This window comes from Oncorhynchus nerka, linkage group LG18, assembly GCF_034236695.1.
Source record: "Oncorhynchus nerka isolate Pitt River linkage group LG18, Oner_Uvic_2.0, whole genome shotgun sequence".
NCBI lineage: Eukaryota > Metazoa > Chordata > Actinopteri > Salmoniformes > Salmonidae > Oncorhynchus > Oncorhynchus nerka.
In genome coordinates, this window is record NC_088413.1 from 61,260,574 (window position 1) to 61,276,735 (window position 16,162).

Genomic DNA, 16,162 nt, shown 5'->3' on the forward strand with positions numbered 1-16,162 from the left:
GTACCGGAGCACCAAGTCTAGGTCCAAGAGGCATGTCTAAACAGTTCTACCCTCAAGCCATAAGACTCCTGAACAGCTAATCAAATGGCTACCCAGACTATTTGCACTGCTGCTACTCTCTGTCATCTATACATAGCCACTTTAATAACTCTACCTACATGTACATCATTACCTCAATTACCTTGACACCAGTGCCCCTGCACATTAACATTGACTCTGTACCAGTACCCCTGTATATAGCCCCGCTATTGTTATTTACTGCTGCTCTTTCATGATTTGTTATTACTGGTATTTTCTTAAAACTGCATTGTTGGTTAAGGGCTTGTAAGTAAGCATTTCACTGTAAGGTCTACACCTGTTATATTCGTGATTTGATTCTGGGAACAGCATTTTATTTAGGATTTGAGCACTAATGGTAAAAGAGAGAACTACATACAAAAGTGTTAATGAAACAAGTTGAATATATAAAGAGTATATTTTCCTATAACATGTGACCACCATGATGAGGCACAAACTCACTGTTCTCCCCTCTTCCGTTTCCTTCTGAAATATCAGTTTTAATAATCACAAAATAAACTATAAAAGTAAAATAACTTGCCCTAACTTCTACCAGTTAAGACAAAGGGTGTCAATAATGTACAATATATTTCCAGCAACACATATCTTTTTTAAATGCCTGAAATATGATAAAACACAATAAGAAGAATAACAAATCAATAGTTAGTTAGCAATATTGGAATGTTTTCATCTCCCACACTATTCCAACAGTTTACATGAAGTCAGATTTGTGGATTTAATTGTAGGACCGTTATACCCTGAGTGCAGGATTGCTGACCAACAATCTAAATTCTGACAGGTTACTGCAAGGAAGACAAAAAGGCAAGTGTAGTTTTGATAATTGCTGCCACTTTTGTTTTCCTGAGTGAAGTCAAACTCTAATAAACATTCTTAGGCCTATATTACAACAACAAGGTAAAGGTCTTATCAAACAAACAGGACTATATTTGGGGAAAATAAAACATACTGGTACACAAAAAGGGTTTCACATAAAAGGTTCACATAAAATCAAATATTGATCTGAATTCATGCAATGATGATAGCTTGCACCTAGGCAGCTTCTGGGGGCAGAGGTTAGGGGTCAGATGGGCTTGGTGGTGGTGTTGTAGACCAGGCGCTCCGTGTCCTCCCTGGTGTAGACCTGGGAGCCGTTGACGGGTACCCGCTGGCGCTGAGTCTGCTCCTTCTTGCCCTTCATGAAGCAGTAACACAGAACTACCAGCAGTATTATGATGGCCAGGCCAAGCAGTGCAGCTATCACTATGATTCCTGAGAGAGGATGGGCATGAGAGAGACACACACAGAGAGACACACACAGAGAGACACACACACACCAGTAAGTCAATAACTATATGAAAGGATCCTGCATGTGTGGGGAAGCAAAAACTGGACAGACCGACAATCACAGTGTTTGAGTAAAGTGAGGAGAATGTGCAGGGAAAAACACATCACAAGATCTTTGTGACCAGCTTTAACCCCCAAGGCCCTTAAACTTGACGGGGTGCAATAATTGGTTTTAAAAAGGATTATTGTCAGGGTGTCTTTTCCATGGAGTCCTGACGGGCCAAAGGCTCCATCTTGCAGAATAAAGAAGAGCTAATTACCTACATGGCCGTCAGTGTCCTGGTATTCATATCGGTTCGTTATTTCAAAGATGTCCTTTTCTGAACACATGGTAAGGAAAAGAGACAAGTCAGTTGTTACACAGCTACAGTATTGTTGATACACACAATGTAGTGGTGCTGACATAGAGTATGTTCCTATCTCTGAAACATTTCATTATTATGATCTCAAAGGGTAATATAACAGTTAGGGATGCACAATATATCAGTAAGCATATCGGAATCAGACAATATTAGCTAAAAATGCCAACATCGGCTCTATGTATAGTTTGCCGATATGCAAAACCGATGTCAAAGCTCACATGCATACCTGTATAACGTAGGTAGATGACGTAATGACGCATTCCTAACCTAGCCCACAATGTCTGCTGTGTGGATGTATTTTAAAGTTTCAAAGGAAGATGACAAAAAAGGCCAAATGCAACGTTTGTGATGCTATTATTTTCTGAGGGGAGAAAGTGCATCACCCCCAGACATTCAGCGACTATTTAGAACAAAAGCAGAAAAAAACGAAGCACACTTTTCCAACAACGAAAACAAGTTCAAGTCGATCACTCATTTGAATGAGTAAGAAAATTTCTGCGAGACAACTCAAAGGCGAAATCCATTAACGCCAAGATAATGGAATTCATTGCCCATGACAATAAACCGATCTCTGTGGTGGATGTTGGCTTTCGCCGACTGGTCGAGCACCTCGAGCTCCGGTACACACTAGCAAGTAGGCGCCATTCTACAGATGTTGCCCTACCGGTGTTACACAGTATTGTTGAAAAGCACATCCATGAGCTACTTGCTATAGGCTGCTATTAGCTTCACGATTGACATTTGGACCAGCGACGTCAGCCCCATGAGCCTGCTGAGTCTGACAGCACAGTAGGTCAACGAGGATTTTGTACTGAGAAAAGCCGTATTGCATGCTCAAGAAGGTGCTGGTTCTCATACTGCTGCTGCTATTTCAATGGCATTTGAGAACATGTTTGAAATACCCAAGAACAAAGTACACGCTGTGCTACGTGATAATGCACGTAACATGACAAAGGCTTTGGAAGAATGCGGAGTTGCCAACTGGCTGTGAACGAAGGTGTTTTGGCCCAATGCAGCATATTTGACACAGTGGCAACAGGTAGGAAGATAGTGGGTCATTTTAAACACTCACAGCTCGCATACAGCCGCCAGCAAGCAATACAGGGGCAGCTTGGAGTGAAAACGAAAAGGCGTAAGCAAAACGTTTCCACCAGATGGAACAGCACTTTTTACATGGAGAGCCTGCTTGAACAAAAACGAGTGCTTGGCGTGTATGCAGCCGACTAGGAGTTACCTGCTACAATCAGTACAAACCAGTGGACTCTCATTGAGAACATGAATACACTGCTAGCTCCATTGGAACAACCGACTTGAGAAATAAGATCAAAAACTGCGTCTGCAGCAGACGTGATACCCTCTGTCATGGCATTGAAACGCCTGCTCAACAAAGCTGCCGACACAGACCGTGGGGTTAAAACTGACAAAAGTACTCTACTAGAGGCTGTGAACAAGTGATTCGGTGGCATTCACTCTGAGCCTCGTTACTGTGTCACCACCATGCTAGGTACAAGGACCGCTACTTCGATGCAGACAAGAAACAGGGTTTCCGTGAAATGCTAGACAGCTGGACAAGATGAACATGGACACAGTGACAGTGCGCACAGAGGAAGAGAGGCCACGAACAGACAGAGCTGAAACTTCATTGCTTGACATGTATAATGAAATCTTGGTTGAGAATGAAACGACTGAACAAATGATCAACGAAACAGCACAGCAAGTAAGTGAAAGAAATTGGTTTTGATTATGTTTTACTGGTAATGGGGACATACTGTACGTGGTCAGTGTGTGTGTGTGTGTGTTTCAACTATTTAACTGTACTAGAATGCCTAAAAGGCCGCACAGTATCGTTTTTTTTGGCAAGGAAAATATTGGATATCGGTATCGGCTCAAAATTCCATATCGGTTTATCCCTAATAACAGTGCAACAATTTTGAAAATCAGTTGAAAGTGTAGAATCAGTTGAAAACCTACCTGTTACCAGTTTACAGGTACTCATACAAGCATCCTCAGTGTCAAATCTGTTCTCATTCCCGTAGCAGCCGCCATAGTTGAAACGGAAGCACTTCTGGTAGACAGGGTTGTAGTACCACTTGGTAAAACTCTCCCGACAGTTTCCTGTTTTGGGGTGCTCCGTGCAGCGAACTGTGGTTGAAAGAACATGTGTGTGAGAGATCAGCGTTCGTAAGGAGAGCCAGAGTAGGGGTAGGCACCATATGTGATCAGTTAACTCAACAACAAAATCCGAGATTGATCCTGTTATTGTGAACATGTCTCAAAACAGTAAAACTCAACCTTTCTGTTCATCCACAGGAATTTGCAGTAGAATCTGGAAGTTATTATTCACTGATGAAAGGAAGAAAACAAGAGTTAAAGGGTTACTTCTGGTTTTTGGCAATAAAGACATTTATCTACTTCCACAGCGTCAGATTAATTCATTGATACCATTTTTATATCTCTGCATCCAGTATGAAGGATGTTAGAGGTAGTTTTGCAAGCCAATTCTAACTAACGTTAGCGTTAACGCTAGTTAGCAACTTCCGTCAAACTGTTCGCAGAGAATGGTATCCACAAGTTCATCGGACTCTGGGGAAGTAGATCAAGGGCTTCATTGCCAAAATACCAAAGTATCCCGAAAGCAACATCACATGACAACAACTGAGCACCCCTATAGTTTCACTTCATGACTGCACTTGTAATGTAAGGTCAGTGGTAAGGTAAGGCCAATGCAGTGTTGTATGTAAATTAGGGTTGGTTTGCATAGCCTGTACTTACAGTCCTCACAGTTCTCCTCATCTGAGCCGTCGCTGCACTGCTGCTCCTTGTCACACTCCAGGCCTCGGTCAAGGCAGCAGCCGTTGGTGCAGGAGAACTGGCCTGACCCACAGGGTACTCCACACACCTCTAAAACACAACAACACACACAGGTGAACTGGGGACCTCACACACCTCTAAACATAATACACAGGTGAACTGGGGACCTATCACACCTCTAAACATAATACTCAGGTGAACTGGGGACCTATCACACCTCTAAACATAATACTCAGGTGAACTGGGGACCTATCACACCTCTAAACATAATACTCAGGTGAACTGGGGACCGATCACACCTCTAAACATAATACACAGGTGAACTGGGGACCTATCACACCTCTAAACATAATACGCAGGTGAACTGGGGACCTCTCACACCTCTAAACATAATACACAGGTGAACTGGGGACCTATCACACCTCTAAACATAATACTCAGGTGAACTGGGGACCTATCACACCTCTAAACATAATACTCAGGTGAACTGGGGACCTATCACACCTCTAAACATAATACTCAGGTGAACAGGGGACCTATCACACCTCTAAACATAATACACAGGTGAACTGGGGACCTCTCACACCTCTAAACATAATACACAGGTGAACAGGAGACCTATCACACCTCTAAACATAATACTCAGGTGAACTGGGGACCTATCACACCTCTAAACATAATACACAGGTGAACTGGGGACCTCTCACACCTCTAAACATAATACGTAGGTGAACAGGGGACCTCTCACACCTCTAAACATAATACGTAGGTGAACTGGGGACCTCACACACCTCTAAACATAATACGCAGGTGAACTGGGGACCTATCACACCTCTAAACATAATACTCAGGTGAACTGGGGACCTATCACACCTCTAAACATAATACTCAGGTGAACTGGGGACCTATCACACCTCTAAACATAATACACAGGTGAACTGGGGACCTATCACACCTCTAAACATAATACACAGGTGAACTGGGGACCTATCACACCTCTAAACATAATACTCAGGTGAACTGGGGACCTATCACACCTCTAAACATAATACTCAGGTGAACTGGGGACCTATCACACCTCTAAACATAATACTCAGGTGAACTGGGGACCTATCACACCTCTAAACATAATACGCAGGTGAACTGTGGACCTATCACACCTCTAAACATAATACACAGGTGAACAGGAGACCTATCACACATCTAAACATAATACTCAGGTGAACTGGGGACCTATCACACCTCTAAACATAATACGCAGGTGAACAGGAGACCTAACACAACAACACAGAGGTGAGCAGAAGAGGTGAGGTAAAAGTGACTTTTAGATTCACCTTATGGGATACAGAAGTAATACAGGTAACTGATAAGTCTCAATAGATATGCATCAGTCAACAGATAGTTCAAATATACATATATTTGCCGTATGTCAATGACTGGGGGAGGCATAGCCAAAACGCTGGAGCCTACAAATACAGCTACTTTCTATAGTCATACACCTGAGGACGATAAATGTAAGTCAGTCTTACCTCTAGGGGCTGGAAGTGGTCCAGTTCTACCTCTGTGAATAACTACAAGAAAGGAAACACCAATCAACCAACCAATCTTCTCCAAAAACTGTTCTCAGAAAAACAAGAGGGATCTGTATAGTACCTGACACACCATCACAGGCGTTGGCACACTCCTGGAGGGAGAGGTAGTTGTTAAGGTTCTCTCTGCAGCCCCCAAACAGAAACTCCTCACACCTCTCTGAGGCAGCATTGTAGTGCCAGCGGGGGAAGGATCCGCGACAGGGACCCACCTTCTTGGGGACCATGCAGTGATCTGAAGGATGAAGCATCAGAGAGTGGCTATTAGATATCATTTACATTTACATTTAAGTCATTTAGCAGACGCTCTTATCCAGAGCGACTTACAAATTGGTGCGTTCACCTTAAGACATCCAGTGGAACAGCCACTTTACAATAGTGCATCTAAATCTTTTAAGGGGGGTGAGAAGGATTACTTTATCCTATCCTAGGTATTCCTGAAAGAGGTGGGGTTTCAGGTGTCTCCGGAAGGTGGTGATTGACTCCGCTGCCCTGGCATCGTGAGGGAGTTTGTTCCACCATTGGGGGGCCAGAGCAGCGAACAGTTTTGACTGGGCTGTGCGGGAACTGTACTTCCTCAGTGGTAGGGAGGCGAGCAGGCCAGAGGTGGATAAACGCAGTGCCCTTGTTTGGGTGTAGGGCCTGATCAGAGCCTGGAGGTACTGAGGTGCCGTTCCCCTCACAGCTCCGTAGGCAAGCACCATGGTCTTGTAGCGGATGCGAGCTTCAACTGGAAGCCAGTGGAGAGAGCGGAGGAGCGGGGTGACGTGAGAGAACTTGGGAAGGTTGAACACCAGACGGGCTGCGGCGTTCTGGATGAGTTGTAGGGGTTTAATGGCACAGGCAGGGAGCCCAGCCAACAGCGAGTTGCAGTAATCCAGACGGGAGATGACAAGTGCCTGGATTAGGACCTGCGCTGCTTCCTGTGTGAGGCAGGGTCGTACTCTGCGGATGTTGTAGAGCATGAACCTACAAGAACGGGCCACCGCCTTGATGTTAGTTGAGAACGACAGGGTGTTGTCCAGGATCACGCCAAGGTTCTTAGCGCTCTGGGAGGAGGACACAATGGAGTTGTCAACCGTGATGGCGAGATCATGGAATGGGCAGTCCTTCCCCGGGAGGAAGAGCAGCTCCGTCTTGCCGAGGTTCAGCTTGAGGTGGTGATCCGTCATCCACACTGATATGTCTGCCAGACATGCAGAGATGCGTTTCGCCACCTGGTCATCAGAAGGGGGAAAGGAGAAGATTAATTGTGTGTTCTGCATAGCAATGATAGGAAAGACCATGTGAGGTTATGACAGAGCCAAGTGACTTGGTGTATAGCGAAAATAGGAGAGGGCCTAGAACAGAGCCCTGGGGACGCCAGTGGTGAGAGCGCGTGGTGAGGAGACAGATTCTCGCCACGCCACCTGGTAGGAGCGACCTGTCAGGTCCTGAGATGCCCAACTCGGAGAGGGTGGAGAGGAGGATCTGATGGTTCACAGTATTGAAGGCAGCCGATAGGTCTAGAAGGATGAGAGCAGAGGAGAGAGAGTTAGCTTTAGCAGTGCGGAGGGCCTCCGTGATACAGAGAAGAGCAGTCTCAGTTGAATGACTAGTCTTGAAACCTGACTGATTTGGATCAAGAAGGTCATTCTGAGAGAGATAGCGGGAGAGCTGGCCAAGGACGGCGTTCAAGAGTTTTGGAGAGAAAAGAAAGAAGGGATACTGGTCTGTAGTTGTTGACATCGGAGGGATCGAGTGTAGGTTTTTTCAGAAGGGGTGCAACTCTCGCTCTCTTGAAGACAGAAGGGACGTAGCCAGCGGTCAGGGATGAGTTGATGAGCGAGGTGAGGTAAGGGAGAAGGTCTCCGGAAATGGTCTGGAGAAGAGAGGAGGGAATAGGGTCAAGCGGGCAGGTTGTTGGGCGGCCGGCCGTCACAAGACGCGAGATTTCATCTGGAGAGAGAGGGAGAAAGAGGTCAGAGCACAGGGTAGGGCAGTGTGAGCAGAACCAGCGGTGTCGTTTGACTTCGAGGATCGGATGTCGTCGACCTTCTTTTCAAAATGGTTGATGAAGTCATCTGCAGAGAGGGAGGAGGGGGGAGGAGGATTCAGGAGGGAGGAGAAGGTGGCAAAGAGCTTCCTAGGGTTAGAGGCAGATGCTTGGAATTTAGAGTGGTAGAAAGTGGCTTTAGCAGCAGAGACAGATATAACTGGCGATTAGATATAACATTATGTAATAAAACAATACACACATGTCATGTGAATGTAATTTTATGTTGTGGTTCAGTGGTGGAAGCCCAGACAGAATGATGTGTAACACTTTTTTGGGAAAAACATTGCTTATAAACTGCTTACATAATCATTGCGTCAAACAGCTCATTACCTTAATTATTTTTTACATTTTATTATAAACATAACTCATAACATAGAAGTTAAACATACCTTCAAATAAAAAAATAAAAGATTGTGTAAAATATTAGAGAGCCAGTCAATATTTTATTTATTTTATCTTTAATTCTGCATTGTTGGAAAAGGACCCGTAAGTAAGCATTTCACCGTGACTCTACACCTGTTGATTACAAAGCATGTCACAAATAAAATTGTATTTTTGATTGGACCTGATGTGTCAAATATAAAAAAGCAAAGTAACTTTCCCTAAAACCAGGCCTACTTCATCCACTGAAAATACATGTGGATGGTCTGGCTTGTGAACAGACATGTGGTAAATCCAAAGAAAGCAGACATAACTGTCAGAGGAAGTGGTTTCACTTGTGCAACGCAAAGCTGTGCGCCTCACGACAAGCTAGTGGATGCATCGGGACTACCCTGCATTACATTACCCAGCCATTCCGTCATTACAACATGACTGGGTTCATTGAGACATTAAGAATAACATTAGGTACAGAACCATGTGTGTACCACAGTCAATGTAAAACGCTAATAGCCATTCACAGTACATATATTTTGCTGAGAGGGGGTTCATGTTGTCAGGGTATCTTTAATTGTGATTCTACTAGCATGTTCATTGTAATTCATACAGCATTAACGCATGCAGCCATTTAGCTGTACGTGTTGTGTGACTCAGATCAGGGGTCACTATGCATTGGCCTTTCCACAGAGGAACATTCCTAACACCATTCAGTAGAGACTAGTTAATGGGTAACTGGATCAATGAATGGTTAATAGTCTCTGCTCAGTCTGTTAAGACTGGACCAACATGCTCCAAATTGTATAACTGACTCAGAAATAACTTCAAAGTGTTTGAGTATCAAGAGTCTGTATTTAGAGTGCCATGACATTAAAGGAGTTTGCGTGAGTTTGTGAAACCCAAGCTGAAACCAGACAGACAGGTTAAGGGGGAGGGCAGGGTAGGAAGGAGAGGGAGCAGAGTGTGAGGGAGGGAAATCCCCACAGCTTTCCTGACTTCCTGTGTCTGCTGATAGCCCAGGAAAAGTGTCTATCCATTCCATACACATTCATGTAACTGGGCATGGCAGAGAAAACCCTTCCAATTGTCTGATTCCTAAGTATTCCCTGTTACCCTATAATGAACAGCCAGGCAGCACTGTTGATCAACCAAGTATCTACCAAGTGTGATAATGAGTTGTCATCCTGTTATGAGCCAAAACGGTCATTCTTGGAGGACATATGGGCTTTTCAGTCACTCACAGCCATGGAGTAAACAGCTACTAGGAAAAGAAGAATACTAAGCTGTTGTCTCTGGCGATTGAGCCCACATATAGATGTACAAGCTGAGACAAATCTACTTATGAATGTGCTTTCTGAAATCTGGAAATGTTGATTTCATTCTACGGGAATCAGAGGAGCTTGCCTGGACAGGTCTTTTTGACAGTATTCTCATGCCATGTCACCTGGCATGAAAAGTAGATGAGTTGATTACAACAAGACTTGATATCATAATCAACTTAAACCAGTACAACCGATAAGAGTCATCAGCAAGCATTTGAAAGTCATAAAATGAGTAATGAACTTAACATGCCAAATACACTGAGTGCAGAAAACATTAGGAACATCTTCCTAATATTGAGTTGCACCCCCTATTGCCCCCAGAGCAGCCTCAATTCGTTGGTGCATGGACTATACAAGGTGTCCAAAGTATTCCACAAGGTTGTTGACTCCAATGCATCCCACAGTTGTGTAAAGTTGGCTGGATGTCTTTTGGGTGTTGGACCATTCTTGATATACACAGGAAACTGTTGTGAGTGAACAACCCAGGAGTGAAAAACGCAGTAGCGTTGCAATTATTGACACACTCAAACTGGTGCGCCTGGCACCTACTACCATACCCTGTTCAAATGCACTTAAATATTTTGTCTTGCCCATTCACACTCAATGGCACACACACACAATCCACGTCTCAATTGACTCAAGGCTTAAAACTCCTTCTTTAACCGGTCTCCTCCCCTTCATCTACAGTACACTGATTGAAGTGGATTTAACAAGTGATATCAATAAGGGATCAAGCGTTCACCTGGATTCACCTGGTCAGTCTATGTCATTGAAAGAGTTCCTGATGTTTTGCACACTCAGTGTATACTTGTAATCGGGTATTTCTTTTTCACATAAAAATTCCAACTGCAGAGACAGTTCCCTCAGTTTAGAAGGAAAACATTTAAGTGATTTATATTCCTAACATCGCATTCACTTGCATTATGCGTTCAGTGACCAATATGGTCAGAAGGGCATCAGTCCTTCTCACCTCAATGTCAAAGTTTCTCATAGTATTTCCACATTGTCCCTACTCCAAACATGACAGATCACTCGGATGTAGACCACTTCAAAGATCATTGACACTTTAGATTGATTTCATACACAGGCAACGAACTGTATATAAGTGCATTGAAATTCAATAAATACAGCATGTCCCTTCACCCTCAAAACAATAGTGTTAAAACTGTGTAGCTAGGTGTGCTTTGCAGGTGTTTCACATATACTTTAGTGTACTCACTCTCAGACTGCTCAGGGGTAAGCACAAGGACAGTGATCTGGGTTTGGTCGGACTGCCCACTGGAGTCTGTGACAGTCAGTTGGAACTTGTACACTCCAGACGCCAGGTTGGACACGATCACCTGGTCTTTAAATGTCGTTTTCTAGGAGACAAGGAAAGAAAATATATCAATGTTTTCTTGTGTGGCAGAACATTGAAAATAGAGAAGCTTTAATTGTGATCCTCATCCTCTGGTGTTCCCAGGGTGACCTGTTCTTCTCATGTATTTTTTACACAGTGAAAGAGCAATCACCATTAACTCTGATCAGGTAAATGCCCCAAACATCCCAATAAAGCCTGACCAGTGCTCCCTGATGACCCAGTCATCATCGCCCACCTCAATGACAGCAGAGGTGTTCCCTGACACTAGGTGCCACTGGTACGTGACAATATCGTGGTCGTCCTTGCTCTCGTTGCCATTCAGAGTTAAGCTTTCCTGGGGCTGCACCACTCTGTCCGGACCTCCATTGGCCTCTGGAGGATTGTCCACTTCACCTGGAAGTTGAATACAACCTTCATCACGTTCAATACAACATATTCATACTGAAAATACATGCAGCTTTAAGATATCCCGTTAGGTTAAAGATACACAGATCATTTGGCTGGTTGAAATTTGAATAGGTTTAATTTTTTTTGAAGGGTTTTGAGTGTCAACACACAACATAAGGTTCAGGAAATCAATTTGTTTGGTGGTGCTCATGCCCAGTTGCTAACTACATCCTGTTGACATACATTATTCACTCAAGTCTGCAATCCATTACTTGACTCACGGCACAATACCAACCTCCCCTGTAAGACGCTTTCTCAGCAGCAATGAGGTGAAAACTGAAACCTCAGACTGTGACAAGGGGCCTTATAATGAGCCATAGAATAAGCCCTATATTGAGCCATGGCGTGTGTGTGGGTAATGCTCTTCTCTAAGCAGGTGGTTTCACCTCCTCTGGAGATAAAGGGCCTGTCTGTTGTGATTCAAACCACAGACAGTCCAAGTGTAGTGCGTTGCTTTCTCTGCTCATAATAATATAGCTAAATGGTATGTGTGTTCATGTTCCTTTAGTAAGCAGTTCAATGGAGACATGAAGTTCATTGGAGACTTAATTAGTTAATTTGATGAGTGTCTATGTTGTGATGTGTGAGAGTGATACCTGGGTCTCCCATTTCAACCTGGACTCTGGGGTAGACATAACATAGTAAATGTAAATCCGGGACACTCCGTATGGTATGTATTCATTTGTGGATGTCCATTATCCATTTCGTATGTTTTACGAATTACAATTTGTATGACATGTTACAAATTGCAAAGACAATACCAAATATAACATATACTAATTTGAGTATCCCAGTTCCAATTCATCCCAAAGGTGTTCGATAGGGTTGAGGTCAGGGCTATGTGCAGGTCAGTCAAATTCTTCCACATCAATCCCAAAAAACTATTTCTGTTTTGACTTCACTTTGTGCGCGGGAGCATTGTCATGCTGAAAAAGGAAAGGAAACTGTTGCCACAAAGTCAGAAGCACAGAATCGTCTAGAATGTCCTTGAATGCTATAGCATTAAGATTTCCCTTCACTGAAAGTAAGGGGCCTAGCCCGAACCATGAAAAACAGCCCCAGACCATTATTCTTCCTCCTCCAAAATTTACAGTTGGCACTATGCAGTCGGGCAGGTAGCGTTCTCCTGGCATCCGCCAAACCCATCGCGTGAAGCGTGATTCATCACTCCAGAGAACGTGTTTCCACTGCTCCAGAGTCCAATGGCGGAGAGCTTTACAAAACTCTAGCAGATGCTTGGCATTGTGATCTTAGGCTTGTGTGCGGCTGTTCGGCCATGGGAACCCATTTCATTAAGCTCCTTGACGAACAGTTATTGTGCTGATGTTGCTTAAAGAGGCAGTTTGGAACTCAGTAGTGAGTGTTGCAACCGAGGAAAGACGATTTTTACACACTACAGCACTCGGCAGTCCTGTTCTGTGAGCTTGTGTGGCCTAACACTTTGCGGCTAAGCCGTTGTTGCTCCTAGATGTTTCCACTTCACAATAACAACACTTACAGATGACCGGGGCAGCTCTAGCAGGGCAAAAAATTGAAGAACTGACTTGTTGGAAAGGTGGCATCCTATGACGGTGCCACGTTGAAAGTCACTGAGCTCTTCAGTATGGGCCATTCTACTGCCAATGTTCAAATGTTTGTCTATGGAGATTTAATGGCTGTGTGATCGATTTTATACACCGGTCAGCAACGGGTGTGGCTTAAATAGCAGAATCCACATACTTTTGGCCATGTAGTGCATCTTCTGACCAGGGGGAGTTTTCTTTAGAGCCCTGGTGCTTTTGGAAGTATTAGGAAAGGGTCTTTCATACCAGCAAGAAATACTTTTCAAAGAACTAAAAGGTTAAATTCCTAAACACCTTTTTAGGGTTAGTGTACCCACACCACCATATTTCCATGTTTCTTTGTATATTAACAGAAGACAGAGGGACCACCTGTGCTAATTTAGCACGCGAACACCTGTGTGTGTACCTGAAGGCAGGCAGAAACGTGTTGTCACAGGCTGCAACTGGGATAAAGACAGTTTAAACAGTGCAGTAAATGTATATGTAGCATTTGTGAAATGATGATGTGATATGAAGTAAAGCTTTAGGTTCCTTGAACCATATTATGCATTTGAGAATAGATTCACGTTTATATGGAGTATTTGGCTGTTTTGGTTGCCATAGCCAGTCTACCTCTGAAAAGAGCATGTACGGTCCTTGGACCTAAATGTAATGGTAAGCTCTTTAAGGGTACATAGTGGGCAGTCTGAGACCAGTCTGCCTGTTTTACCTGGGAGGTTTTTTGTGGCCAGATCACTTTCATACACCACGTCTCTGATGTAGTTCAGGAATCCCTTCTTCCTGACAAATCGGCAGACGTACTGCTGCTTGTATAGACAGTCAAAGAGAAAGCATGACTTGATCATGCCCTCACCGGACCCATTCTCCATGAAAGCGACATTACACTTGGGATCTTTGCAGCACGAGCGTATACAGTCATTGGTGCTCTCAACCTTCGGTTTAATGATGAAAGTCGCACCGTATTTCACCGAGTCATCCGTGTCGAGAACGAAATCTTCTCTGCCCTTTTCGAAACTGTCCAAACACTGTTCCCCGAATGGCTGGGCCTCCGCGCGCACCAGGAAAACGATAAAGCACACCAAAGCGCCCAATAACAATCCAATTGGGAGAGTAGTCATTCTACAAAACAGTCCACGAAAACTATTTCCCACAAATATAGGATAATCCAACAGATGACCTGAAAATAGAGCGATATATATAGTCAACTTCAAATAACATATAATGGAATGCATTAACTAAATGTACATTATCATTCAAATAAATAGTCGTAACATGATCTAAATAACATACAAAACACCATGCAGTCTATCTTTATACTATACACACACACCAATCAATTGTATAGAAACGTTCAGGACATTTGTATATCTCTGTTCCTCTGATTTCAAAGGTAAGAATTACGTCAAACATACAAATAAATAATCAAGATCCAACTCTTCTGTAACTTTATAGATTCATATTTGTTCAAAACAGCACTAGAAATTAACACGTGTCACCTGTAAATTCTGTATCTGTCGTCGATTATAAAGAAACAACCGAATATCTTTACAATTCACAGGTGTGTCTCTCTCTTCGGGTACCTGTTACATACAGGAAGTGAAATCTACCCAAAGAGGTGACCGGAGGCGCAAAGCACATTGGCACTCCCATTTCGAGATGTGTCGGAGTAGAAGAAGACTTCACCAAACATAGGATTAATGAGTTGCTTGAATCTGTAGAGTAATGTATATTTCATTGGTTATCTAAATTTCCCAATTCGTTATTATTTATAGGAGAGGACTTTAACATTACTATAGATAATTCAACTGATTGATGGCCCCCAGGTAGGCCAACGAATCAGAATTTGGGTTAAATATTTTTTTTTTATGGATAAATTTGATCTTACTGACATATGGAGAGAGAGGTTTCCAGCTGACAGATCATTCACTTGGAGTAATAAGACAGGTTCCAGACTGTGTCTGAGACTTTTTTGCCCCACTGTATGTGGGAGGCAACATCCAATATTTTTTCCAACAGATATGATCAAAAAATGATTCCAATAAGGCATGACATAAGATACAACATCATGTTGAAACAGGTCACGTGTAGTTCTATTGTTGCTGTATGGACCAAAAGAAATACATATCGTTCCTACTGATGAGTAAACAGGGGTAATCAAAGGTCAATTCTGAGGGTCAGGTCTCGACATGTTCCTGAATAATAAAGCAACACCTGAGGGAATGGTATCTAAAATTACTGCAAAATCTTTAGGTGTTACAGGGATCTTGTAAAGTGATAATAATTCCTCATAGATAAGTAAAAGACCCTCTGCATTTACGAGTTGGCTCACCAATAGGATATTATTTTGGAACCAATATTCTACAATTTATTTTTTATTTTTTATACAATATCTCCTGATTATTCCAGATATAGGCTAATATCTGTGTGTAGAGAAATTATGCTTATAAATTAAGGACCATGACAAGAAAACCTGCCAATGAAAAGCAGAGAGTTTCACTGGAACTGTCAAGATTATAATTGCAAACCAACATGAAGCTAAGGCCACCAAAAGTAGAGAGTACATGATGAAGAATACATTTCCACATAGAAGTGGGTGTTAGGAATTGTGTTATCCAATTGATCTCAATAGTATTATTAAAAGTAGAAAAGTCCAGAAAATTAAGCACACCATACTCATAAGTGTTCATTACAACAGTTTCCCTAACGTAATGGGTACTGTTTCTCAACAGAAAGTTGAAAAGCATCTGGTCTATCTCTTTGCTTATTTTACTGTCAAGATTAAAAAGATAGAGCAGTGTATGTTAGTTTAGAGATATCGTTAGAGATATGTTTGTTTCTTATGAAGCCAGACTGTGTTTCATCATTGATTGCATCCAGGAATTCTTAAAAAAAAAA

General features: G+C 42.9%; 1 protein-coding gene across 2 annotated transcripts; it reads right to left on the minus strand.

The window, feature by feature from the left end:
* Positions 1 to 358: 358 nt before the first annotated feature.
* Positions 359 to 14,871, minus strand: spint1a (serine peptidase inhibitor, Kunitz type 1 a). Of its 2 annotated transcripts, XM_029688258.2 has the most exons (11): positions 14,764 to 14,871; positions 13,977 to 14,444; positions 11,494 to 11,651; positions 11,118 to 11,259; positions 6,228 to 6,398; positions 6,104 to 6,145; positions 4,536 to 4,664; positions 4,056 to 4,106; positions 3,735 to 3,905; positions 1,662 to 1,721; positions 359 to 1,326 (listed from the first exon to the last, which is right to left on the minus strand). In XM_029688258.2, the coding sequence occupies exons 2-11, from the start codon at positions 14,383 to 14,385 to the stop codon at positions 1,139 to 1,141; spliced, it is 1,521 nt and encodes a 506-aa protein (XP_029544118.1). In that variant the 5' UTR covers positions 14,386 to 14,444; positions 14,764 to 14,871; the 3' UTR covers positions 359 to 1,138. The 2 variants fall into 2 exon arrangements, with proteins under 2 accessions (XP_029544118.1, XP_029544119.1); XM_029688259.2 differs by lacking the exon at positions 4,056 to 4,106.
* Between the last annotated feature and the right edge of the window lie 1,291 nt (positions 14,872 to 16,162).

What these genes read in the sequence shown, in the direction of transcription:
- spint1a (XM_029688258.2), bottom strand. Translation starts at nt 14,385, where the DNA reads ATGACTACTCTCCCAATTGGATTGTTATTGGGCGCTTTGGTGTGCTTT. An exon ending in ACACCTCTGCTGTCATTGAG is followed by an intron (nt 11,260 to 11,493) that starts GTGGGCGATGAT and finishes CTTGTCTCCTAG; the next exon opens with AAAACGACATTTAAAGACCA. An exon ending in TACCCCTGAGCAGTCTGAGA is followed by an intron (nt 6,399 to 11,117) that starts GTGAGTACACTA and finishes TTCATCCTTCAG; the next exon opens with ATCACTGCATGGTCCCCAAG.